The sequence below is a fragment of the Acanthochromis polyacanthus genome, chromosome 1, assembly GCF_021347895.1.
Source record: "Acanthochromis polyacanthus isolate Apoly-LR-REF ecotype Palm Island chromosome 1, KAUST_Apoly_ChrSc, whole genome shotgun sequence".
Taxonomy (NCBI): domain Eukaryota; kingdom Metazoa; phylum Chordata; class Actinopteri; family Pomacentridae; genus Acanthochromis; species Acanthochromis polyacanthus.
In genome coordinates this window covers 61,445,408-61,472,785 of record NC_067113.1, presented here as the reverse complement: position 1 = coordinate 61,472,785, position 27,378 = coordinate 61,445,408, and the positions used below count along the sequence as shown (strand labels likewise).

At 41.5% G+C, this 27,378-nt stretch overlaps 1 protein-coding gene across 13 annotated transcripts in view; it reads right to left on the bottom strand.

Moving 5' to 3' along the window:
* The window catches only part of nav3 (neuron navigator 3), a 660,678-nt gene that overhangs the window by 99,792 nt on the left and 533,508 nt on the right, over positions 1-27,378 (bottom strand). For 12 of the 13 annotated variants that reach the window (XM_051948572.1, XM_051948574.1, XM_051948567.1 and 9 more), the window contains 3 exons: positions 20,711-21,836; positions 14,775-14,890; positions 3,383-3,491 (listed from right to left, as the gene is read on the bottom strand). In XM_051948572.1, the coding sequence (XP_051804532.1) occupies positions 3,383-3,491; positions 14,775-14,890; positions 20,711-21,836 (1,351 nt within the window). Of the gene's footprint in view, positions 1-3,382; positions 3,492-9,351; positions 10,864-14,774; positions 14,891-20,710; positions 21,837-27,378 lie in introns of those variants that run through there. The other variant, XM_051948592.1, reaches the window with a different exon arrangement.

The window sequence follows — 27,378 nt, the reverse complement described above, 5'->3', positions numbered from 1 at the left end:
AAAATTGTGCAGTTGCCCATCCACTGTTTCACTGGAGCTGCTTTCATCTTCGATCAGTGCTTACACTGCAAAAACTCAAAATCTTATCAAGTCTATTTGTCTTGTTTAAAGTCAAAATGTCTTGTTCCACTTGATTTCAGATAAATTCATTTAACAAGTGACATTTCAGCAAGATAGAGGGACTTGTTTTATGACAATGCATCTTAAATATCTTGTTAAATCAAATGATCTTGAAATTATCTTGTTTTAACCCTCGTTTGACCTGAGGGTCAAATTGACCCATTTTAAAGTTTGAAAATGTGTGAAAAATACATATATTTTCACAGTGAAAACTTCCACATTTTCAGAAATATTTTGGAAAATTTTTGAACATTTTGTGGTGGAAAAAAGAAATGTTAAAAAAATGTTTCTTTAAGAACATTCCAAAAAAAATCAACCAAAATCCAGCGAATTTCGCTTAAGTTTGGTTGATTTTTTTTACCTGAATGTTCTTAAAGAAAATATTAGAACTGTTACTGATATATATGTAAATATATATATATCACTTTAGATATTTTTAGGATTTTTTGGGGGAAGATTTTTATTCATTTTTTAAAAATATTTACGATTTTGTAGATTTTTAAAAAAAAATTGCCAAATGTTGGGATTTTTTTTAAATAAAACTTTTAAGAAAAACTTCTAAGGAATTTTTTCCTGAAGATTTAGCAAATTGTTAGAAATTTGGGGATTTTTTTTTTACTGAATTTTTGGATTTTTTTCAGACAAGGGAACAATATTTTTTTCTTGCCGTAAATGAGGACAACAGGAGGGTTAAGACACCTAAGCCTGACAATCCTGGTAAAATATAGCTTAAAATAACTTTTCCCAGCTAATTTTAAGATCTCAATATTCTAAATATCACATCTTATTTCAAGAAATCTGACCAAGCCATTGATCAATTGTTCTTTTGACAGATTTTTTCACTTATTTCAAGGTAAAAGTTCATTGAAATAATGTTTTTTCTTGTTTTGAGAGGGGCATTTTTTCCAGTGTACTGCTTTCCATTGCTCCCACTCGCACACACACCGTATACGACATGGAGGTATGATTCCACATACTTCATGTTGGCTGTTCTTGTGCGTCTGATGAATGTGAATGAGACCTGTGTCCTTAGACCAGTCAAACCCCTCACACCCTAACCCTCTGAGTCTCACTGGATTAAATGTGGTGGTAAGACAATGGTGCCGTATTGATCGTGCCTGGCTGAGACTCCTCTGAGGAATAAAGAAGTAGAAAACAAACACACACATGCACAGCCATCTGTCATGGCTGTCGGCAGCCTGGCCACCATCTCCCTCTGTAAATGGGGCAAAACACACAAAATAATAGACTGAGGGAGAAGCAGAGAGGCGAGCAGGGAACCATCGCCCAGGGAGAAGACATAAACCAGCGGTTATCATTTTGTCTTCGCCTGAGCCGCAGCCTTTTCACTCTGTTCTCAGATTCCTCATGTTGCCCGTGGTTCACAGATGGGACAGTCCTTTAAGGTGGTGGTTGTCCATCAAATCCTGAATGTCATTACATGTGTGCCAGCTGGTGAGGAAGGTGACGCCTGCTTTTAATTAAATCCAGGAAATGTGGAGGGGAAGATGGTATGGTAATAGAGGGAACATCATTAATAGTTGGAGACATATCTCCCTGTTGGATCAGCGTGATAAACTGTGCAGCATGAGTCACAGATATCAAAATCAGAACTGAATTTATTTGCCAAGGATAATTGATGCACAAGGAAACTGACTTAGATAAGAGGAGCTGAGCTATTAAGCTGTGACCACAAAGGAAGCATTTTTTTTTTCTCCTGCTTTTTGGTGTTTTTAAGTTGTCCTGACAATTGTGGATCTGCTGAAAAGAGTGTGCCTTTTGTTTTGGCCCTGTATCAGACATGAAACACATCTGAACAGTGTGAAAACAGTCGGCGAAAGATGCTGTTGCTCTTAGGTAGGAAGAATCAAACCCACAACCATGCAACTTCCCTCACCTCTGTGAGGTGTTATGTCATTTTTCAGCTCTAGTTCGTATTTTACTGCTTGCAATTTTATGCTCTCTCAGTGTCACTGTGTAGCAGATATTTCTGCTAGGTGATAGTCTCACTTACTGGGTATACGCCTGCCATTTCTGCATTTAATGCACCTTTTATCTCCCTTTCTGCTATCTGCATGTCACCATTGTCAAAATTCTTCATTTTTCCGTCTATAGCAGAATGGTCATGAGGTGCAGTCAGACCATTTGTCAACGCTGATGGAGATAGGGGTAGCTATGCGAGACGTGTGGTAATGCATCAGCGATGTTTCTAGATGCACCACACTCTGCCTGCTCAGTACCAAATATCGGACTGAAAAACTTAGCTATGAGCTGGTTAACACAGAGCAGCATTTATCAGCTAAGGGCAATAATTCTCCCTCTGGAGTTTTAATGAATATTGATATCATTAAATTATAATCCATCAGTAAAATAAAAAAGTAGAGAGATTTTCAACACCTACATTTATTAAGCTGCCTCCACTGGGCCAAAAAGTAAATGTAGATTTAAAGAGCTCAGCTGGATAAAGAGATTGCTTGTTGATTTTTTCTCTTTCTTCCTTTTTTGTGCTTGTAAAAAGGTCTGCAAGCCGAAAAAGCACAAAATCCACCCCAAAGGGAATTACTACCTCTCACCGAAACAGATGAACACTACATACATGGCTGGTGAAAGCTGAACTAATTTACTCATAATGTGACTCGAACAGTCCAAATACAATGATCCAACTTTTCTATTTTCGCTCAGACAAACAGGAAGCTGTAAATGGAAGTGTATCATAAGCCTTTTTAAATGGCACTGTGCAGTAATGGCCAAAGATGTGGGTGTCTTAAAATAAAAACTGCCAGCCAAGTCGGTTGTCTCTGCATTTGATTCAGTTCTAACACAATGTCTGATTGAAACTGCATGGTGCTTGCAGAAAGCCAAGTTGGGGTCAAATTTTTGAAGCCAACTGGGCAAATGCTGCGAAAGTGGTCAGATATAAAAACAGAGCAACAATGATCTAATTCCAGTAAAAGTGCAATAGAAATAATCAAGTTGAACCACCTGAGAAGCAGATTGCAGCAGTTTTTACATTTGGCCACAAGACAAAAACAAAATCCTATGTGGAAGCAGATTACAACGGACTGACTAATAACCAGAAATAATCATGCTGTTGAAACCCCAAAATTAGAATCAGCCTGTTGTCGTGTCTTTCGCCATATGTCCATGGTGCAACTAAAATTCCAACCGATTATTTCCTGCATTTTCTTCGCTTTGCCGAAAAGCAAAACAAAGTAATTTACCCTTACCAAAAAGAAAAGGTCTGTACCATGTGTAAAATTACCTGTGGCTGATCTGTGTCCCCCGTAGACTGGACATGGTTTCTTCCAGGTTCTGCCGCAGGTCAGCGATGTTCTTCACTGTCCTCATACGTCTCGTCTCAGGGTCCTCTCCTGCAGACACACATTTTATGTGATTTACTGAGATGCTTGGACCGGCATACACACTCTTAACAGCACAAAACATAAGAAGTGATGAAGACATCTGACATATAGTATTTCACTGGATCCCACTGAAAGTCTCAGCAGGAGGAAGAAAGTGATGACTGATCACGACGACAGCCAGCACGGGTGAACACCCCCCAACCCCCGCTGGACAATTTGGAGTCTATACAATAAATCAGCCTGTCAGCCTGCACCACATGCACTTCTTCTCCTTTCAAAAATGGATACATTATTTTACACAGTATTGACATTTTCCCTTCAGGCTGATGCAGAAATGCCATGCTATGACACCACGCTATCTGTCAGTTAGCTTGGGACATAGTTGTGCCTGCAAAAGCTAACTGTGTCAGATTGTCTGTGTCTTTCTGTCAGGCGTGTTGGAAAATGCTACCATCTTTCTCCCCGAGCCTGCAGACAGCAAAGAAAGCACTTCATAGGGTTTAAGTTCTTCTCAATGCCTGCTTTAAACATGAAGCTCCTGTTTCATTCAAGCATTAGGCCTATTCTTTAGCAGTGCTGCTAATATGCACAGACTGGGCAACATTTCACATCTGCAAGCGGTAGGTGCACACCAAAGTATCTGCTTGTCTGCTCCAATTAAGGCTCTCTGTTAGCTTGTCAAGCTAGCCTATATCCGTGGGCGGGTACCACATAATAGGCAATTAACAAGTGGCATGAGACACAGAATGGATGGCAGTCACACTGCTTTCTAGTTTTAAGGTGCTTTCAGAGGAAAACTGTCTCAGCAGTAGATGAGTGAGCCAACCGTTATCTACAATGCAGTGTGATGGTAAGTTGTGTGCAAGAAGCAGTGCTCTCTGTGCTGATTTCGGTGTGCTGAGCAGACATATTGACAGCAAGCTGCTGTGATTATAGTGACTAGGGCAAATGAGAGAAGATGGGTGCTGCAGTAGGTTGGAGGTTTGAAAAGGCCCCCAGCGACTCCCGTGGTGCAGCTCAGTGCCAGGGGCAGAAAAAGATTTGACATGTTTATATACTGCAATTTGAAGCACAACTGCGTTGAAAACAACAGATATGCTAAGCCAGTTTCCCTGGGTAGCCATAGATATATAAAAATCAATTTCAGAGTTGACCTCAAGGCATTTGGATGAACTTTCTAGCAGTAATGCTGTGTACATGTCATTTGAAAAGCATCCTGCAGTTTGCAGGATGGAGCTCTGTCTTTTTTCAGATCCAGTCTTTTTGCTCTCACACTGAAAAAAAAAAGATTGGATTTGAACAGACTACCACAACACTGCCAGGATGTAGCTGATCTTGCAAACTGACAACAGTCTTCCTGTTTTAGTGTATGCTCTGTGACAATGCACAGTGTTACAGTCCCCTGGTTTAACAGGTACAGTACATTTGCAGAAAATTGTCTTGGTGATGGTGGCACCAGATTTATTCAAAGTCTCCTTATTAAAAGGGAATCACTTCTTCTAGGTTACTGCATCCTTACATCTGTCTGTATTACTAGTACTGCAGTTGCCAATTCAATATATAATGTGGGTCAATATTGCAGGACTCTCTGTATCATAGTTGACATTTTTGCTGTTTTCAGGCCTAAAATCAGCATGGTCACCCATAACCAAACACCACACGGCATTTTAACTGGAAGATTCTTCTTAATATTATAGATACAATCAAGCAAAATTGAAACTGAAAGTTATTTTTTAAAGATATTGTAGTAAACCTGTTGACATGCCATAAATCCACACGTGACTCACACCCTACTTTATATTAAATAACTCAGAAAGCCTTGGAGTCTTGCCAGTCTTTTCTTCAGGAGGAAATGACATCATGTGGAGCGGGTCATGTGATCTGGAGTTAACACACTTCTTTGAGAGGTGTTTTTGTAATGGGCAGTTGAAAGTGATACGATTTGTTATTTTCCATATAAAATTTGACATATTGCCAAAAAAAAAGACCACAATCAAAATTAACTTATTTTATTATTGTTTAGCTAATTAGAAGGTGGTTGCTATTAAATTTGGATGATTATTTAGTTGACATTTTAGTGATATCCACTCATGTTTTATTAATAAGTGATTGTTTCCATAAAAAATAATATGGAATTTGTAAAGGCGTGATCAGAATTTACATTAAAAAACACCAGTCTTTCTATTTTTAATAAAAATGTATGCAAGATACATCCCATGGACTTCAAAAGTCCCTCAGTTATATATTGACCCATATACACTCGCTGTGTTGTGTTGTTTAACATGCTGTGATTGTGATAGCTGTCAATTGCTGAGGCCATGTCTCCCTTGCAGAGAGACCTTGTTAAAAAAAGGTTAAATCAATGAGTCCCAAAAGCGCACAGCACAGACACCAATGAACCTAATTTCCATTCACTACGGAGATCTGTTTTAAAAAGGCTTTAAAATGGCAAACCAAGAAAAGCTGGAACCATCTAGTTAGAAACTATTGCAATAAGGGTGAGATTCGGAGGTTTTACCCTGCCACCAATCACTGACATTATTAGAGGTTAGCAGCGTCTAAGTCAGGCTGACTTTCAGAAGAGTCTATACCACAATGTCTGTGTTCACAAAGTTTTTTCAAAACTAAGTCAAGACTTGACCTCAATTATACTACACTGTGCAGTACAATGACCCGACACAGTAAAGAGAAGTCTGGTATAATTGAGGTCATGTTTTGTCTTTGCAGCGCACACACACTGAAGGTTATGAAAGGTCGCTGTGGTTCTTAACCTCTGACTCCATGTCTCATGTTCACTCTGTGACAAAATCGCGTTTACTGCCAATGCATGATGGCTTCTGAGACTTGAATTAATCCATGCTAGGATGAAACACAAAAGTGCTCAAGAGAACATCACACCAAGGCGTAGCTTCTTAAAGAAATGATGTCTAGTTCATAATCCTAATGAAAGATGGTTAACCGGTCCCACAAACTCAAAGCACTACTACAATCTGAGTTTCTCTTTTCCTGTAGTTCTTCCGTTCCTCATGTCCTCCCTGCTACCCTTCCCTCCTCCTCCTCCTCTCACCAGAGCCCCTTCGAGAAAGATCCAATTACAATCCCATTATGAAGAGACATGAGGAGATCTGGCCCCAGAGTCTCTGTCATGAACAGACATTTCATGCAGCAGCCCAAGACGTATGTGTGCATTTACGTTTATCTGGTGAGAGCAATCTGCAGTATGGGAGTAAAGGTCTCACCTGAACGTTAGGTGAGCTGAATCTTATGCTACTGCATCTTGTAGGCAAACTGAAAAATTACACACACTGGAGGCTTTCTGCATTTGGAAACTAATATTCCTTCCAAAACATAATAACTGTAAGTAATTTATCAGCTCAGCGCTCTTTGGTGGATGAGGAGGAGCAGCAGACGTGTGTGTAGTTAAATCCCTTGCACCTAATGACCTACCCAGATAGCAAACTATGGGTGAATCAATGTTGAATCTATGTTGAGACCTAAAGTAGAAATTATACAGAAAGCGCAAGGTTGATAAAATGTTGAGCCAACGTTTGCTTACACAGATTACATGTTTGCAAACACAAATTCAACATTAATTAAACATTGACCTGTCAAACATTTTAATTAAACCAAAATACAACGTAGATTCAATGGCATCTTTTAAACACAAACTTCAGTGTTGACAAAATGTTGTTGAATCAACGTTGATCCAACCATCAATCTTCAACCGTAACATAAATTCAACCTTCTTAACCCTAATTCAACATTGATTTAACATCTTTTGCTGTCTCGATAAAGTGTGATTTATGGTTGAAAAGCAAACGTTGACTCAACATTTTATCAACCTTGCGCTTTCTGTATAATTTCTACTTAAGGTCTCAACATAGATTCAACATTGATTCACCCATATTTTGCTATCTGGGTAATGTAGCAGCTGCTTGTGCACATTTGTAGCTGCAGTTTCCACTTCAGCATTCAACAGCACAGAGAGGTGAGAAGCCACAAAGCATTCATTTAGATTCAAGCTGGTGTCCAAATCTTGGCCTGGTGAGGAGGGGAAACGGCCAAACTGAGACCAGGCCAATGTGTGTGCGTGGTGTGAGGGGGTGGAGTTGAAAAGGGCAGGAGGGAAGTCACACACGTAGATTCACACCCTTATATGCAGGCTCATGGGATTGCTGAACAAATGCTGCTTGAAATAGAGTTGACACAACATAATGCAAATGGCTGCTGTTTAGAGCCGATGCATTTCTAGGCACACTCCAGCACAAACACACACACACACACACACACACACACACACACACATACTGCACTGTACCAATCTGTGCTTACAAGTCAGTTCACACTTTCCCCCCCTCTATTTCAAAAATGCATACTAGCTGCCCCTCACTCCAGCTGAATACTATTAGGGAACCACTGAATTATAATACAAACAAATGCATGCATGCCAGCACACCTGCACTCAGGGAAAGACATAACTGTATGCTACTTACACCCTTCCTGCTGCAGTTTGTTTCCTAAACAAAGCTGGGCTGTCATTGACACCTCTTACACACAAATGGACACACACATAGATGTATCCACATGCAATTTTATGGCCCTGTAGCTGAACGTGTGCGCTAGCAGGCGTTGCAGCACATTGCAAGCTTTTTAATAAGTATCAGCGACAACTGTTCCTCGAAGCTAAACGTGCAAACTGCCACAACGGCAGCAGGGTGCTCTGAAAGACAACTTTGACAGGGCCGAGGAGTTGACGACATTTCAAGTACGAGGACAGATGTTGGTCGTATAAATGCATGCATAAATACATGGAGCCATGAAAAAAGAAAAAAGAAAAAAGCCCACCTGTTTGAACACACACCCTGTGGATAAGTGTGCACAGGCAAACACGGGATGAAAGGTGTAATAATGAGCTATCGATCACATAGGCTGTGTGATTCACAGGCTGCGCGAGGGAGGTGCAAGTAATAAAAGCTGGAGGAGGTGTTGCTTTTCCATTATCTGTATCTCAAGGTATTTCTGTTTAATGCTGCATCATGCCTGCACCTGCTCAAAGGAAATCAGCAGAAATGTGCTCCTTCCTAAAGCTCACCCTGCTGCGCCATGCACTTTATCTGTACAGTCACAGTAATCGTCTCCACTGTCACACCTGCATAAGAAATGGTTCTTCTTATCAGCCGCACCCCCCCACTCACAGTCTCTTTACCTCTTACATCAAAGTCAGGTTCATACACGGGGCTCATTGCAAAAGCACAAAGCAGGGTTCGAGCATATTCTATGACTGGAAAAGTCACATCAGACAAATGGAGCTTAATACTGCTAATGTTGAAGTATGGCACTGGACCAATTCATACTATAGTGTTTAAGAATTCTGCACACACGAGTGAGCGCCTAGTTTGCACACCATGGCATAGTGAATTCAAGTGATAAAAAGGACGTGTCTGTGTTCAAGTAATCTTCTAATCTGTGAGTCTACAAAATTAAATTGCAGCTTGTGTAAATTAACAACATCCATGTGTGTGAACTACATGAGGGGGGTTGCATGCACTTTCACTGCCTCGTCTCTCAAATTTCCTTTAAATAATGTCTTAAAATGCTAATAATGTGCCTTGAGAAGCACATTTCCCCATCATGAGGATTAAGAAACTAACCAGCTTATGAAAGGTATTTTCTGCTCTCACATTCTCAGATTGTGCTCAAAACTTGACATTTACATATTTCTTTTTTAATTTCCAGTGCAAAGTTTCTCATTTGTTGTGTTGCCAAGATAATCCTTTCATGTTGGCGGAACTCAAACCACAAATTGTATGTAAAATGTAATACGAACATGTGAATTTTCTGAGTCTTTCTTAGACTTGTGTTGACTTACGTGGGCGAGGTTGGGTTTGCAGCACCTGCTCCAAGTCGCCCAGCATGGTGAGAATCACCTCCTTATCCAGCTGAGCTGTTCCCTCACGAGGACCTCCCCCTGAAACCTCCTCCTCCGCCCAATACCCTCCGTCTTTCTCCCTGCCTCCCTGCTTCCCACCTCCCCTGCCTGCAACTGCCTCCTCCTCTGAGCGTCCACTGCTGCCGTCTTCATCTGTTCCCACCACCTCTCTGGACCTCCGCTGTGACTCAGTCCTTGGGTGGCCGCTGTAGGACGCCCGCTGTGGTCGCCCACCCGCCGCCGTGCATCGCCAAGGGACCGGGATGAGGGAATGCTCCGACTGAGAAAGCACCTTAGTTAGGGAGAGCGACAGGGATCGAGCTCGGGTGCCCCTCACACCTCCGCCCCTTGTGACCGCCTCCTTCCTGGGGCTTCCCTGCAGACTGCCTCCTGCCCTCTGTGTGGAAGATGAGTACGATGAAGAGTTCTGGGGTTGGGAAAGACGAGATGGTGGCTCATCAAGCTCGAAGGAGTAAACCCGCTGCTCGCCGTCGCTGAGCAGGGTCAGGTTGGTGAGGGAGCGCTGCTTGATCCGCAGGTTGAGGTTGTCTGGGAGAGGCTGGGGAGGCCGTCGGGCTGGGCTGCCTCCCTGATACACTGAGAACTCCGCTCCTCTCTTCATCTCTGCTCGCCGCTCTCCTCCCTCGTTTCGGCTTACCTCTGTACCACCGGTGCCTCAGTGACTGGAACTATGCATGCAAGTGGATCTACCTGTGCGTGCCTCTCTGCTTCACATCTTGGCTGCGCTGTCACTAAGAGAGCAGATGGAGGGAAGGGAGGACCGGAGAACAGCAAAGAGACAGGTCCCCAAGTCCCACGCCTCCCGACTGAGGTCCAGGCTTCAGTGGGCTGGTGGGAAAGCAAGCACAGGGGGGAGAGTGGAGAGAAAACCTCCCTCTCAGCCATGTAGGTGAAATCCAGATCCATCCTTGAGCCAGCCCATACTCATGGTCAGACGCTGAGCCAGACACAAGCACTTATTTCTTCCACTCCTTCCCCTGTCTGCATGCTGTCTCTCTGTCTTCTTGGCTCCTTCCCTCTTGCTTCACCACAGTGAGGGGCGTGGATGAACGAGTCGCTCCATCTCCTGTGCCTCACACGTTCTCTCTCTCTCCCTCCTGCGCTCACACTCTTTATCTTTACCCCTACTAAATGACAGTCGCTTTTCATTCACTCTTATCTATTTCCTTCCACTTTGTCTTCTCCTTTAATTACCACCTCACTGCCACACTTCTGCCGCCTCCTCTCTGACTCCCTAACGGTTCCTCTCTTCTCGCAGTGGAGAATGAACGGGTGGTGCAGCCGGCAAACAGACTCACACAGCTCTCGGTCTGCCCGTTCATTCCAGCATGCAGCCTGCAGCACTCTCCCTCTCTCTCTCTCTCTCTGTTAGCCCCCTCTGTTTATCACTCTCTCTTTCTCTTAATCCCTCCGATTCTCTCACTTTCCGTTCACTTCTTACGAGCCCTTATCTTCCCTCCTTCACTCCCTCTCTGAGCGTCTCTCCATCTCAGTGTGACGGTGAGTTGTTTGGACAGTGCACCTGTAAGCTTGCAGCCCCTGCTGCACCGCTCTGACCGCCCGACTTAATTAAATGCTATCTCGAGGAGCTAAACCAGCGAGCCCGCGGCTTGTCATGCATCAACAATGAGACCACAGAGCCTGCATATTCCCATCAATCAATGCGAGCGTTATTAGCCCTGTCTCTATTAGTCACAGATGTCTTCCACACATTCTCTAATGCTGGATACCGACTGATAGAAGACAATGGAAGCAGTTGCTTCTGAAACCATAATCACAGTGATCTTAGTCAGTGTGAGCGACTATTCTAGATAATAGTATTTTTTGTATTATTTTAAAAAATTATATAAATCCACATATTTACGCATAAAAATGTACACGCTAATCAGGATCCTATATTTTCGAGCTGCTTTGATGTTTGTTTGATGACACCGGGTTAGCCTGTGTATGCAGAACTAGCAGGTTTGTCATGTGGTTTGCGGTATGCATACACTTGAATTTCCTTCTCAGAGACTCATTTCTGCCCCTCCATGGTGGAAGAGTCGGAAAAAAAACTAAGGATGTGAGACGACCATGAAACGTGTGACAACAAAAAGCAAGTGTTTGAAATGGACCCCAAACAAAGAGAACGGCCAGCGCTGAAGTCTAATTTTATCCGGTAAATGACGGCCTTTGGAAAAGCCACGACCAAAGCAAAATGTCTGGAATGTTGCTGCCGACCTGACATCCCCAAACCTATAATCACATGGTGTTGTTTGTGCACGCTGGGCTTTGTAGAGTTCACTTTGAACTTGACATCTTAGTTTGCATTGGGTCAGTTTTCTGTTTCATTTATCCTTCAAGCTGACCTTTTCTGTTTTTACACAGCAGATTTGAAGCTTAATTCTAAAAGGACACATTTGAATAAAGTGAGCAGTAAAATATAAAAGTCAAATTACTTTCAGAAGGATCCTCAGAAACAAAATCAATGGAAAAAGAATAAACACCTTAAGCCAATCAAAAGAATCATACAACGCTGAATCTTAGACAACACAATACTATCTGATGTAAAAAGAGTTTCTGGAGGGACAGATTGACAGCGAACTCTTCATCTGCAACTGGCAAAATGCAAATGAAACAATGGATCTTCTTTGTGCCAGCGGGTTGTGTTTTGATGGTGTGTTGCCTGGTTTAACCTCTCATTCTGCTGCTTGTTAGGAATTTAAGTTTGTGGTTAGAAACTCCTTTAAACTGGTCAAATGTCCCTCCATGCTGAACTTGCAGCTGCAAAGGTTCAATTGCACAGATTTACACTGTACTGTAATTAAAGGACAATGAAGACGTTTGCAGACTTCGCTATTTATGAACAAACAAGATTTAGCCTGCAGGTTGCAGTTGTATATTTGTGATGACAGTAACAGATCAACATCGAGCCTCGATGATCCCCGGCCCATATCCTGTCGTCTCATGTTGCTCTCCCAGTGGCTTCCATTTAAGCCCCTGGGATACTGGCTTCCCCATCCCAAAAGTCCGTCCCTCGCACCGCCTCCACCAGAGCAACACACTCCTAGCAGCTGCTCTGAGGCACTCAGTACTGGAAGTTTAACCTCAGTGTGGTGTGGAAACTTCGCCCTGGTTGCCCTCTGAGTGCCTTTAAGTTTTACTTGCTTTCTATATTTATTTAATGTGCATCAGGGTGAGATCATCTCTATATCCTTATTTATTATTCATGTGTGTAAACGTATTAATAAGTGTGTGTGCTTTTCAATATTGTGCTAACATTAAAATAACTACCTATCATGATAGGCTTAAATCAAAAGTAAAAATTCCACTAAAACTTTATTTGCCAGGCCATTAACCCTTAGATGTATAAGTGGGTCAAAAATGACCAGGTGAGGGCGTTTTCTTGATATATCTTTGTAATGAAGGGTTTTTATCATTTCGTTTTCCAGCTATTTGTCAAAAAAACATGTTTTTGATATCATTCCATTTAAATCTTTAAGTTCTCTTTTATACGTTTAAAGAAATTGTAATGTTTGTAGTACTACCTACAAGTGGTGATGCTCAAAGTTAGAGGGATGGAGAGCAGCAACAGTAGAGGAAAAGAGTGGAAAATGCCAACAAAATGGATGTTGACATTCTTCTATTGCTGTTCTGTGTAATATTCTTCATTTTCAAACATGAAATCATTTTGTGTGGACAAAAATATAATACAAACAATAACACAAATTATTGTTCTTAACCAAAATGACAAAAATGGCATAAAAACACATTAATTCTGATATGGGTCATTTTTTTACCCACTTATAGAAGAGTGGAGGAGTCCAATCACTCGTGCATCTATGTAAGGGTTAAAAATTATAATTACCGACAATGACTGAAATTAACCATTTTATTGTGAGAAATTTTTTAGCTGTATTGCCCAGCCCCATTGAATAGGATGGTGAGCTTCTATGTTTAAAAACATTAACTTCACGAAATCATCTTAAGTTATTATGTGGTTTAACAACTTTCCCCAGTTTTAGTGTCTCATTTTAGGTTATGTATGAAACCCATCACTCATACATGTTGGATTGGATTGTATTATCTAGGGCTGGACCCGAATATCCGGAATATCTGAATATTCGTTTGCTATGGCGGTATCCGGATATTAATTTTGGTATCCGAATATTCGCGCGGATATTCGTCTTTGATAGGGCCCAAATATCCAGAGACCAGAAACCACTATTCGGGCCAGCCCTACTGTTATCTGCACTAAAGTATTCTGCAAAGGTTTTGTAAAGAAATACACTATTGTTCAAGCATTTGGGGTCCCCTAGACAATCTCACGTTTTCCATAAAAACTCAAACTTTTATTCATAATTGTACAAGGGTTTTCTAATCATCAATGAGCCTTTCAACACCATTAGCTAACACAATGTAACATTAGAACACAGGAGTGATGGTTGCTGGAAATGTTCCTCTGTACCCCTATGGAGATATTCCATTAAAAATCAGCCATTTCCAGCTACAATAGCCATTTACCACATTAACAATGTCTAGACTGTATTTCTGATTCATTTAATGTTATCTTCATTGAAAAAAACTGCTTTTCTTTGAAAAATAAAGACATTTCTAAGTGATCCCAAACTTTTTGAACAACAGTGTATCTATTTGTGATCATTTACCAAAACCATCCCTCTGCTGAGGCATAAAAAGATAAATCCCGTGTATGTACTGATGATAATGTGCCATGGTGACTGGTGGTGATGCAGCTCTGGGATTGTAACAGATGATGGCAGCCTGCAGGGATGTAAACACAGAGCCACAGATGCTCCCTGTGTCCAGCTGTCAGCGCTGACCTTTTCCCTTCACTACATGAAATCAGCGTGGTAACAGGAATCCCCCCAGTAAACACAAACACACTCACGTCAGCACATACGCACTCACTGGAAACACACTCGCACAACACCAGTACACTGTGCTAGCCACAGCAGTAGCCTTCAAAAGCTCTCCAATCCTGCAGTTATTTTATTTACCTGTACTCTATTAACAGACCCAGCAGCCTTGTCTTTTTCAAATATTACAAAGAATAGCTAATTCATTATGTAATGCAACAGTTTTCATCCAAGCTAATTTAATTTTGCATTTTCTGATAAAAGAAAACACAATTTTCCAAAAAATTCCCTTCTCATGTAATGCAGAATTGCAGGTCAACATTAAATAAATGCAGATACTGTGAACAGCAGATGAAGGTTAGACTCCTATATATCTGTTATTAAAAGGGCAAATGTTAATGTAATGATACATGTTTGCATTCACACACCCACACAGAGAAATATCATCTACACAGATCCCACAGCATGTGTGTTGACCCGCTGTACCTGATATCTCCTCCAGGCACTGTTTGGCTGTCTTGCTGTAGACTAGCTCTCCCTTGGTGGGGCTGAGGCAGGGGTCGGCTGGGGCCACCATGGTGCAGTCATTTTCTGAGAATGTCCTGAAGGCACAAAGAGCAAATGATACACAGCAGTTACAAAGACAGACTGAAACGCATGCTAAACTCAAAGTCCTGCAGACTGCACATACGACAGCCATGGTGTTTTTCCTGACAGTGGTGAAAACTGCTCCACTCTTGTGGTTAATCAGCCTTTTTAAGCTGTTCACTGTTGGAACTCCATACATCAAAATAAATGGTAAAGCATATTTTTAATCCATACACAGAGCATTGAACAACAAACTGTTTTTCAAAGTGGGGCTATAGATTGTTGTTTCAATGTGAACTGTTTCAGATCAGCTGCTGGTGATATTTTTCTAGGTAGTAAATTACATGTAGTTACTCTGGCAAGGAATGGAGTGGAGTTATTTGACAATCAGCGTACATTTGTCCTTCTGTCTGTTAATCTGTCTGTGCACAGCATCACTCAAAAACGGACTAATGGATCTGGATGAAATTTTCAGGGAAGGTCAGAAATGACACAAGGACCAAGTGATTAGATATCGGCAGTGATGCAGCTTATAGTCTGGATCCATGGATTTGTTAAATATTTCTGTATCATTGTGAGAGAGCGGCATGGCATCACTGTAACTATGACAACAAGTGAACGCTACATCAGCCACCTGCTAGTGATCACATGACTGCGATCCTACAAATCCAATGCTGCGGACTACTCGGGACTTCTCTGTCTGAAATTATACAAGGAACAGTTGATTAAATTGAGGGGGTGTTTCTGAGTTCCATCAATTCCTGTCGCCTGCTACATATTTATGTCACCCAATTCAGTATCTGTACATAATGTACACATGTATAGCACATGCCTGTGCTCAGCGCAAGTCTATTTTGTTTCTGGGTACATCTATAATAAATGGACACATGCTGCCTGTGATTTTTGATCATCAATAACTAGAGGTGTAACGAAATGGTCAACTCACGAAACGATACGAAATACGAAACAGGGCTCACGATACGAAATACTCGAAATACTATGATAGGAAATAAAGATTAAAGAAAATCCCCAACAGTAGGAATTTATTTTCTTCCTTATGCCGACATACAAAAAAATAATGCTGCATCAGTACAAAATAAATGCTCTTTGAAAAAAAAAACTAATTTGTAGTTTTTTCCCCTTATTTAGACTACAGTGCAAATACAAACATAAAATCTCAATAAATGTGCTTTGTTGTAATAATCAGGATAACTGCATTCTTGAATGAAAAGGAAAACAAATAGTAATCCTAGGAGCTGCAGTCTAGACCTATAAATGTCTGAACTGTGAACTAGTTGTACTCGCCGCAGTATACAGCGAACTGTAGCGGCATATTTTACACACGGTTTTTGTTTTATCCGCAGTCTTCTCACTGTTCTCTCGCCGTTTACATGGGAAGCCAAAATAGGTCCACACAACTGATTTATTTGATGAAGGAGCGTCAGCTAATTCCTCAACCTCGTCTCCCTCCGTTTTGAAGTTTGCTACGGTAGGTGAGGAGGGTCAAAAATCATCAGTCTCAGTGGTGCGTGGCGCCCCTTCGCGTTTTTTATTTCGTGCGTCTTTCAATTTTATTTCGCCATTTTTTATTTCGCGAAAATTCGTGGCACGAAATTTCGTTACACCCCTATTCAATAACTAATAAATGCTCCATGTCTGACAATGCCATGTGAGGGAATGGACAGCCTTGGAGGAGTACTGCGCTGTCGGAGTGCTGTTTTTGCGTTCTGGTTTTGTAAAGATAAAATTCCATTACACCTTAAGGGGAATTCTTCACATTTTGTTTACTTGTGAATTAGCACCATTTAGTTGTAGTTTAACACAGCATTAAACACTACTACAACATAAAAACAATATTATCTCATAAATATTTTATAGCCTGTGAAGTGGCTAAAATGATAAAGGGCTACGAGTATGTCAAGTAGATACATTTGTTGAAATGTTGGGACTAAAAAGGCCAGTGACTATACGATTTTATGGCTTTAATTTGAGCAGCAGCCAGAATTTTCCCTCCTTTGCATTTAGTCTGTGTCTCTGTGATGTTACGCAAGAGTTGAATTTCTCAGACAGATTTTAGTCTAAGTTCGATATTCAACAGATGGATGTCTCAAATGGGAGGGGATGGTCTCATGAGATATTTTCTAAGAGTGCTTTTGTGTGTGCCAGGGTGTGTGTGTGTGTGTGTGCAGGAAAGTGTGTTAAATGTGTGTGCATCTTCCTCCTCTCTTCAGTACTATGCTGCATCATGCTTCACTGTTTGTTTGCTGATGTAAAGAAACAAGTCCGACACACTCCTTGAGGGAAGAGTTGTACACACGCATGCACTCACAACTACAAGGATACACAAAAACGCAACACAATGAACACAATAACAGACTAATGGTGACATAGAAAAACACAGTTACAGACAGTGACAGCAGATACACATACAAACACATACAGACATGCATGATGAAACACGTGCAAACTGCATACAAATCCTGAAATACACACACTGAAACTTAGACGCAGAAACTGAGAAAATTGCACACACACAAACAAAAAAGACAGATCTAAGCGCACGGTACTGAATAGCGTTCATTCCTTCCCACAGACACACAGCACACACACCAGGGACCACCGCCACCTGCAGAGCTGCAGATAAAAACTGGCTTCCTATTGCGACAGTAGCATCAGCCTCTGACTTCAGCTCATGAGAAAAAGCTTTTTTTTCTTCCCACAAGCTTCCTTCACCTCAGTGGGTTCACAAAGACAGAGACAGAGATATTCACTCCCTTTGCTGTAGAGAACAATATGGACCTGAAATAAGAGAGTAGATGTATGGGGGGAAAATGAGAAAGTGTAGGAAATAAATTACTACTTCCCAAAAAGTGATTATATTATTTTCAAAAGCTAAGTCCGCTGCTGGTGACATAAAGATGTGTGATTTTTTTGTGAAAGTGCTGTGTTATCAACTAATAATCCAAGGCGGAGAATGTCACATGACCATTGACATTGCTTGATTGAAATGCGATTTGTGGCAAATGAGCAACAAACTGAACTCGGCTTTTATGCATCTTTGGTCCTGATTTGTTCTAAATCAGCCAGGTCAACTTTGGTTGGACGAACAGAGGAGAACACAGACGACACATTTCGTGACACTGCAAAGTCTTCATATGTGCCTGAATGTGTGTGTAGGTGGGGGCAAATCGATTCCACATACTAAAGGCAGCAAAATCTTGTAACTACTCTGGTCTGTTAAGCTTGGCAGAGACACTATTTACAGTGGGTGGAGAAAGAAAAACCAAACAAGAGAAGGATGCTTAATTGGGCTAAAAATGATGGTGAATTGCAGCACAGCAGGAGGCCTTCACACTTATTGTACACAGACTGACAGCTTCGGGTGAGGCCTACTGCTGCAGAGGAACAATAATAGAAGGAGAAGAAGAGGATGAAGACGCAAGCTGCGGAAATACCCCCATAAGGATATAGCTATCTAGGAAGAGAGAAAAGAGGTATGGAAGACATAAATCTGCACTGCAGCCTCAAAGGCAAGACCTTCTTCACCACCAGTGGATTAGTTTAAATGTGTTGTTATTTAATGTACAGGCTCTGACACAGCAGCATTTAAAACTGAGACAAAATCAGGTAATTTCAATGGAAGCGCCACAGTCTGTGTATTCCCTCATGGATGTGAAATGAGTGTTCAACAGTGTTTTTCACAGGCAAGCTTGCTCCTTCAAGAATTCTTTATTGAATTAATTGGTGTTTAATCCTTGAGAGCAAATTCCCAGGCTGCCTGTCCAGGAAAACATAGAAGAGAGCTACTGAGAATGACTAGTCCTTAAATCTTTCTCTCTGGCTCTGTAGCCTGTTAGCCATTAGCTTTTCAGCCATGACAGCTCACCAGCTAGCCCTGTATGCTGGTCGTCATTCACTTTCTAATCATTTTGAATTTGCACAGTTGAATTTTTAACTGCCAGAGTAAACCTGCAAGGCCAGTGTATTAATTTCAGCATCAACAAATGCGGGAGGATCCATGTCACATAAATTTTATCCACGAGAGGTCATGCGGAATCCCTTCAAGCAGTGATGATGCCAGAAAGGCAATAGTGCAGTAATGTGGAATATGTACACTGCCATCCAAAAGTTTGGGGTCACCCAGACAGTTTCATGTTTTCCATGAAAACTCACACTTTAATTCATGTCCTAACATAACTGCACAAGGGTTTTCTAATCAATTAGCCTTTCAACACCATTAGCTAACACAATGTAGCATTAGAACACAGGAGTGATGGTTGCTGAAATGTTCCTCTGTACCCCTATGGAGATATTCCATTAAAAATCTGCCGTTTCCAGCTACAATAGTCATTTACCACCTTAACAATGTCTAGACTGGATTTATAATTTCTTTTATATTATCTTCATTGAAAAAAAATGCTTTTCTTTCAAAAATAATGACATTTCTAAGTGACCTGAAACTTTTGAACGGTAGTGTCAGTGCCAATCTGCTGTGCATACATAACACGGGATCCTGTAAGCAAACTAGAGAGCAGTAGAATAACAACTACGTGTCAATAGTGTCCACAGCTGTTTGTGTGTGTCCGCAAGAGAGCACAGTCAAGGTTTACTGATCCACCACTAAAGGGCAGGTGATTTTGAAGACCAACTCCCATCACATACTTGAAAGTTTGAGGTATCATTTATCAGAAATAACTGTTAATATTTGTTTTAAATAATGCCAACTGAAACTTAAAATGAACTAAAATAAATGAAAGTGCCAAATCAATGATGATTATTGGTTCCCCACAACGTGAAACTCTCTTAGCTTATTTCATATGTGTGTCTGTGTTTGTTTGTAAATGATATTGGGACAAGAAAAAAAACTGTGGGCAATATAGTAGCAACCAGATGTAAAGGATGTCGATTGCCAAATTTCACTCACAGCCAAATGTGAGTTTTTTTAGTTCTGATTATTGGCCAAGATGGAAGCAAGCAGTAAGTAGAAATCCAAGCTTCTAAATGCTCCTTCAGGAACCTGTGTGTGACATCACAGATGGTACATCCACTTTCATCTACATTCAGTGTTTCTCAGTTCAGTTTTTGCTCGCTGAGTGGGCTGCCTGTGTTTTTTCAGATTCAGTTTTGGTTCCCTTCCTCATAGCTGACTATCACTCACTATCTGCCCAGGACTGAGAGCCACAGCAACTTGTTAAATGTGTGGGATTAAAGTATTACTAATGCTCGAAAGAGGCAGAGCTGACTGTGCACGACAGAGGAGGTAGTGGAGAGAGGGAGAAGGGGTGAAGGATTAAGTCTTGTTTAATGGGATTCCTAACTCCCTTTCTCTCCAAGCACAAAGGCTTTCCAGAGACTTTGGCGGCTTTTCTATTTCTTTGCTCCGGATTTACCCACTTCCTGCACCTCTGATGGCTGTAACATCAGGGGAAGCATGCAACCAGCTGCATGCATCAAAACAATGTTGGCTGAATGAAGAGAAGGGGAAAAGGTTCCTGAATGCTGCCAGTGTCTGGATTCTCACATCAAAGATGAATCCCAGACAGTCAAATAATAGGCTCTGGCAAGCAGCAGGCAGTGGATGTTAGTCTGTAATGACTGGAGGAGATGTGGAGGCGAGAGCAAGATGCACAGTGGGGAGCACCAGCTGATCACTGGGAGAACTCCAAGATTTCATTGGGTATGAGTGAGTGATGTGTGCTTGAATAAGTGCAGGTGTGACTTTAAGAAAAAAGTTCTACATATTGACCTCTCATGGAAAAACTGTGTGGGAGATGCACAGCTTTGATGCTTTTGTTAGAATCTTATGGATGTTAGTGCACACACAGACATCTTACCTGTACATGAAGGGGGCCACAGTGGCAGTATTGGGGTGGTTGTGCTGCTGCTGCTGAGGAAGCTGAACGACTCCATTCCCTCCAAGAGCTGCTCCTCCGCCTCCTCCTCCTCCTAGCATCCCACTAGACCCGGACAGAGCTGAGGTGCTGGTGGATGACGTCATGCTGGTCCGTTTGCCCTCTGGGGCCCCAATGGAGCGCTGGATGTAAAAACTCCCACTCTGTCCTCCTTTCGTCAGTTTGGCTCTCTCCCCGTCTCCTGATCGCATGTTGCCGCTGCTGTTTAAGGCGGCCTGGTTTTGGGTCTGGGACTGACCCTGAGGCTTTGCCGTTGTCGTGGAGGGAGCTTTAAGTCCTGGCTTTGGGATGCCGCTGGAAGCCGAGGGGGCACCGCTGTCTTTCTTCCCAGATGATGACTTCCCTCCCTTGGGGATGAGGCTGGCGATTTTGGAGGATTTCTTGCTAGAGTCGGCAAATGTCTCACGCTCCTCTTTAGGCGGAGAGTTGTCCTTCCCAGATTTCCCAGTCCTGCTTTTGTCCTCCTTGTCTTTGCTCGGGGCCATGGACCTGCTGCCATTTGCAGAAGTCTTTGAAAATGAAGAGGAGGATGAGGACGTTTTGCTCGGTGCAGTGAGGGATGACGCGGGGGTCTTTGTTGGCATCTGTTTGGCTGTAGCACTGCTACTACCACTGCTGCACACCGACCCCGTAGGCGTCAATCCATCTTCACCGTACTCTGACAGGTCATCTTCCTCCTGTAGAGCCATTTCCGCCATAGATGGTGATGCTCTTGAAGCGGATCTAGGGTTAATCAGGCGAAACTTCTCTAACATTGACCTCTGGGGAGGTGCAACACCTGAGCCTACTTTTGACCCATCGCTTCCATGTTGCTGAAGGCCTTCCGGGGCCTGAGGCGATGGGGTGGTGGAAGGGGTGTGTGTAGGGCTTGCCAGCATGGATGAAGTGGCACTGTGCTTGAGGTTCATGGACTTGCTGCGCCACGACTTTCCAGCTGTGGGTGAAGGGATGGCAGAGGCCAGCTGCTGCCCACTGAGGCTGGTGGGAACCATCCCACCGATACCACTCCCATTCATCCCACTGGGTACTGGGATGCCTCTCACTGCCTCTGAACAAGGGGAGAAGATAGAGAGAGAGATACATCATTAAAAGGGACATTTGGCAAATTACAGTTGGTAAATTTCCAAAATGTAGTTCTGGTTTAAATAAATGAGTTACTCATTGAACTGATTAAACACATACTGCTTTGTGTGATTTCCCTTTTGGGACTATATTGGTCTTTCTAGACTATTATGTATCCATAAACAACATATCAACTAAAAGACAAACTACAAAGAATTAAGGAAGGATCACACACATACATTGCTATTGCATTTTTCCCCCTAAATAGTCAGATTGGATGTGTCAGAAATTAGTTTTAATTTTCTGCTCATTCGTGTATGAAATCTAATTTTCTGCTTTTCATATAGCAACAATAGTCATAATAGGGGCTCTGACAGGTGTGTTTTTTCCCTAAGCAAATTATTAGTTCAAATAATGAGAAACTCTCACAGGCTTTCTGGAGTTCTTTGACAGGAGAAATTGAATCAGAATACTCTTCTGCCTCCCTGCTGTCTTCCTTTGTGGCTTTACACACTTTTAGCTCAAAAGTCAAGAAAAAAATGAAAAACTTTCACATGATTTCAATGGTGTGTTAAGTTAAAAAAAAAAAACAACAACAGAGAGAGCTTATTCTCAGTTGACAGAATAACAACATCAAGCTGGGTCAAAAGAAAAGATTTCATTGTTATTATTACACCATGATCTCAAAGGAGTTTGCTCTCAGTAGTGCTGTACCTCTCTGTTCATACTTCCACCCCCTGATCTATACCTCTTAATTGCCTGCCACAGCGTGTTTGCATTTGTACAATATAATAGTGGTTATGAGGGACAGGCCCCCTTTTGTAGCCATGACAACAAACAAAATCACACCAGCTTTGTTAACAAGAAAGGAAAATGATCTTTAAAACAAAATGATCCACAGCAGTCTGAGTTTTGACCTCCTCTGAAAGTAATACATGACTAGATTAACACCTAAATCTTATCTCTGATCATCAATAATGTTTGAGAAGTTACTCTTCTTTTAGCTTTACTTTTAGATAGCTTTTTCCCATGATCCATCAGACTTCTGAACTCAAAATAGTAACGCACAGTGTCACTTTTATTGCAATCTCCTGCCCATATTTATTCTATTTTATAGGTTTTTATTTGATTTCATTTGCCTTCCACACTGTTTTGTATATATTTTGCCTCTTTTGCAGACGCTGTAATTGTTAATATAGTCTTGTTTTTTATGTACATTTGATGTTATTACTTCGCCAAGGAACACAGCGGAGTTATGTGACGACAGCATACCTTTGTCCATCTGTCTGTCTGTTAGCAACATTACTCAAAAACAGACTAATGGATTTGGATGAAATTTTCAAGTAAGGTCAGAAATGACACAAGGACCAAGTGATTGGATTTTGACAGGGATGTGGCTTATAGTCTGGATCCACGGATTTGTTAAAGATTTCTGTATCATTGCGAGATAGCGGCAGGGCGTCACTGTAACTATGACAACAAGTGAACACTACATCAGCTGTATGCTGACGATCACATGATTATGATCCTACTAAAAATCCACCAATGCAGACTTATCAGCACTAATAAGTTGGAAATCATAAAACGACTGAGCAGCCTTGGCAGAGTACTGTGTACTTGTGCTCTCTGAATGCTTTTCTTGTCATTTATTGTTGATAATTTAGCTTGTTTCAATGCACTGTCCAGTGGCAGCTATTTTTTTTTTGTCATGCCCCCATGTATGATGACAATAAAGCTATTCTATTCTATTCTATGGACTTGCAATGCAGAAAAAACGTGTTTGCTTTTTTTAGTAAAACTATGCTTGGCAAATGTAACGTCCACTACAACAGCCAAGCCACACACAATCCCACGGAGCACAAAAACCGCCACCACGCATGTACAAAACTGTTTTAGCTTCAGTAGTGACCTTTACACAACCTCCACAGACCATCAAGCATCTCTCTTCCCATCGCTCTCTCCACCTTTCTCTTACGCAAATAGTACAAGATCCACAACCTGATGGATACTTGCTTCAGGCGGGCACAGAGAGACAAAACTTCATCTTCCTGTGGATATGACTTCCAGACAGAAAGCGATAAATGGAGGAGGGAAAAAAAGGAAAAGGTAAAATTATGATTGGACAGGAATGAAGAGGGAACGGGGTGCATTATGTTATGCACCATTTGACTGAGTGTCTGTCTGGCTGTCATTCGGTACAGTGAGCAGGGTTCAGCCGGCTGTGATTCACCTCCAGCCTGCAGTTTAAAGCCCCTTCATGCAGGCGGAGTAGGAGGGTTCAGATTCAACCGCGGTTGGGCCGAGACACTTTAACCGGCTTATGCTTCTGACAACATCCTCTAAAATCTCACACCATGCCATAAAACACCTCAGTAAAATCTGTCTGGGTTGCAACAGAGACTTTCTTTACATAGCTTTGTGTAAAATGTTCTGGCTGGGAAATGCCGATATGTGGCCAGGTCACAGCTTTAATTTGAATAGATTTACATCACTATAGAAGTCAATGTGTGGGAGATACAGTGCTATTAACACATAATGCTCAATTTGCCAGGATTCAGAAGTAATTGAACACTTAACTACTGAATGTTTCTGCAGGTTGTTTCAACATTACCTGAGGCACAAAAGAGCTTACACATGGCTCAGAGTTGATTGAGAGTTTCCATTTAGACTGGGGTGCTTTATGCTGTATTCAATTATTGAATATGCCATAGAAATGCTCATTTTTTTAATAACATATGCCTAGGTAAACAACCTGCTGGCTGAAGAACTATTTAACCAATGAAATTTATTCATATGAGAAAAGTGACTCCAATTACTTATCTAATTACAGTGTGTGTGTGTGTGTGTGTGTGTGTCTGTGTGTTTAAGACAATGTGTAGGAGCCAGTAAAGCGTTTGTAAATTTTTAATATGCAGGCTTAAGCGGCTGCATACACAAAAATGTCCTCTGAACCGCTTTGAATGTGTTGGTGGGTTGTGTGAAAGTGTATTTGCACAACAGCAGAACCTCCTCTTGTATTTGCACATTTCTGCTTATTTAAAAGGGCAATGAACTGGCAGCCAGCCTGTTTTCCTATCATGAGCTAGCAGGTTAGAATGCTGGGATAAGTCAGAATACAGAGGGCTCAGAGGTAAATGTAGGATAGACCCTCATCAGGCACACTTACAAATCCACTGGTGCAATAAAATAATGGACTTTTTTAAAATATTTTTTTGCATTTCTTCATGCGTCTAGCCAGCAATGTGACACTGGCATAAATGTTGATGAGAGAGAGTACGTTGTGTGATTGCAAACGTATGTGTGCATGTCCTCTATGTCACCCCTCATCTTTGGAGAGAGTTTTTGAATGTGAATGAAAGAGATTACAAGCGTTTGTGTGATTGTGCCTCTGTCTGTGTGTCCAGTCAATTAACCCCGTCTTTGGAGATCTCCCTTCCTCCTTCCCGCTCCTCCATCACCACCCCAGAGGCTGTTTCACAGCACCGCCACACTTTTCACCGTGCAGTGACTTGCCGTTGCCGTGGCAACAGACTCTTCCCTTTCGTGTTTGCCTCAGCGGCCGAGAAATGAAATGCCATTTGTTCTAGACGGTGGTGGACCCTCTGCTAACAAACAAACACACGCATACAAACTACATGCCAGAGTCTTCACAGAAACCCACAAACACGAATGTCTGGGTTTATCTGAGATTCGTATGTTGGAAATGACCCTTATCTGCATTGACAAACACTGAGAAACACTGGCGAGGTACGGGAAAGTTTCTCTTCCAAATTCTGAAGCTTGTTTTGGATCCAATTTTTCCTCTTCCACATGATCAATTTTCAACTTTAGTTAGTTTTCACATTACATTAGTGTCAAATAGAAAACAAGGAAAGTACTCAGAGAGCGCAGTACTTCACCAAGGCTGCTCAGTTGTTGTATCATTTCCAGCAGAAAAAATTGTGGTCCGCAGTGGTGGATTTGTAGTAGGATTGCAATCATGTGATCATCAGCAGGCAGCTGATGTACTGTTCACTTGTTGTCATGGTTACAGTGACGCTGTGTCGTTATCTCACAATGATACAGAAATCTTTAACAAATCTGTGGATCCAGACTATAAGCTGCATCACTGCCAAAATCCAATCACTTGGTTCTTGTCATTTCTGACCATTTCTGCAAATTTCATCCAAATCTGTTAATTCGTTTTGAAGTAATGTTGCCAACGGAGAGACAGACAGACAAACAAACCAACACCAATTACTCCTTGGTGGAGTAATAATAATAAGTAAAATAAAACTAAACAGTCTCCCAATTCAATATAAAAATAGTTGCACAATTGCCTCCTCTTCATCTTCAACAAGCAAAGAAAGTTTCTTTGATAAAGATTTATAAAAAACAAAAAATCCGCACTCTTTATGATTCAATTTAGCCGATTGGAGCTAATTAGATAGTTGCATGGCAACAAGAGTGATGCAATGGTCTTTGTGCCCTTTAAGCTCCCTCTGGTCAGAGCGTCACTGTGTGTGAGCAGAGGAACAAAACAAGACTCTAATGGGCTCACGTCATCCTCAAGAGGTCACACATGCCTATTAAAAATTATGCACGCAAACAAAAACATGGCTTTCATTGCTGGCATCAATCACACAAAGTCACGCCTACTGTGCGCAATCAGAAAATACACAAAATATCTGTATTGGGACGTAGATGGGAACAACAGGCAAACCAAAAACAGACCAAACAATATCATATTGTAGTTATGTGCCAAAACAATCACATAAAATAGTCTAATAAATTGGACTGGAGAAGAAACTGTGAAAAATCTACTGACAAAAACCTTATTCAGCCATGTTTAACCATCAGATCACAAGGTAAAAAATAACATCTGAAAATGTGGGATCAACTTACAACAAAAATCCAGATGCTGTTTATCTGCTCATAATGGGTTAATATATTTCTGTTTGGTTACGTTACTATTCTGAAAAAGACTGATAGAAAGTGATGCATGCACTGCAAAGCCCGTTTATATAAAAGGTTTGTAAAGTCACGAACAGAAAAGATAAAAGGATGTAAGATTAAACAGAAGAATGTGTAAGATGACAGCAGAAAATGAAACTTGCTGTAAGACTCAAGAAGATGTATAAAATGGCTCGTGGCAGACACTTTCTCTATCTGTTTCCCTGTCTCTGCTACCTGTTTTTGCCCAGAAGGTTCGGGCTGCATAGCTGACATTTCGCAACAATTGATTTTTCTTTTTTTTAGACCAGAATACTGTTTCATCTCCCCTGCAGTGAAGCTCCAATGCCTGGTGCCTTATCTCTGCAAACGGAGGGTTTGTCTTCTGGCAGGACTCAGCTACGCAATGTGAATCGGCCAGAAAAAGTCACACAGTCCCTGCCCTTTAATATATCCTCGCACCATATTCACAAAACAGAACAGAAACAAAGTGAGCAACTGATCAGCCTAATACCCCTAAGCAAAATATATTGATATTCAAACTAAATTACAAGCTGAACACAATGCCAGTTTCACCATAACTTCCACTGTACTCT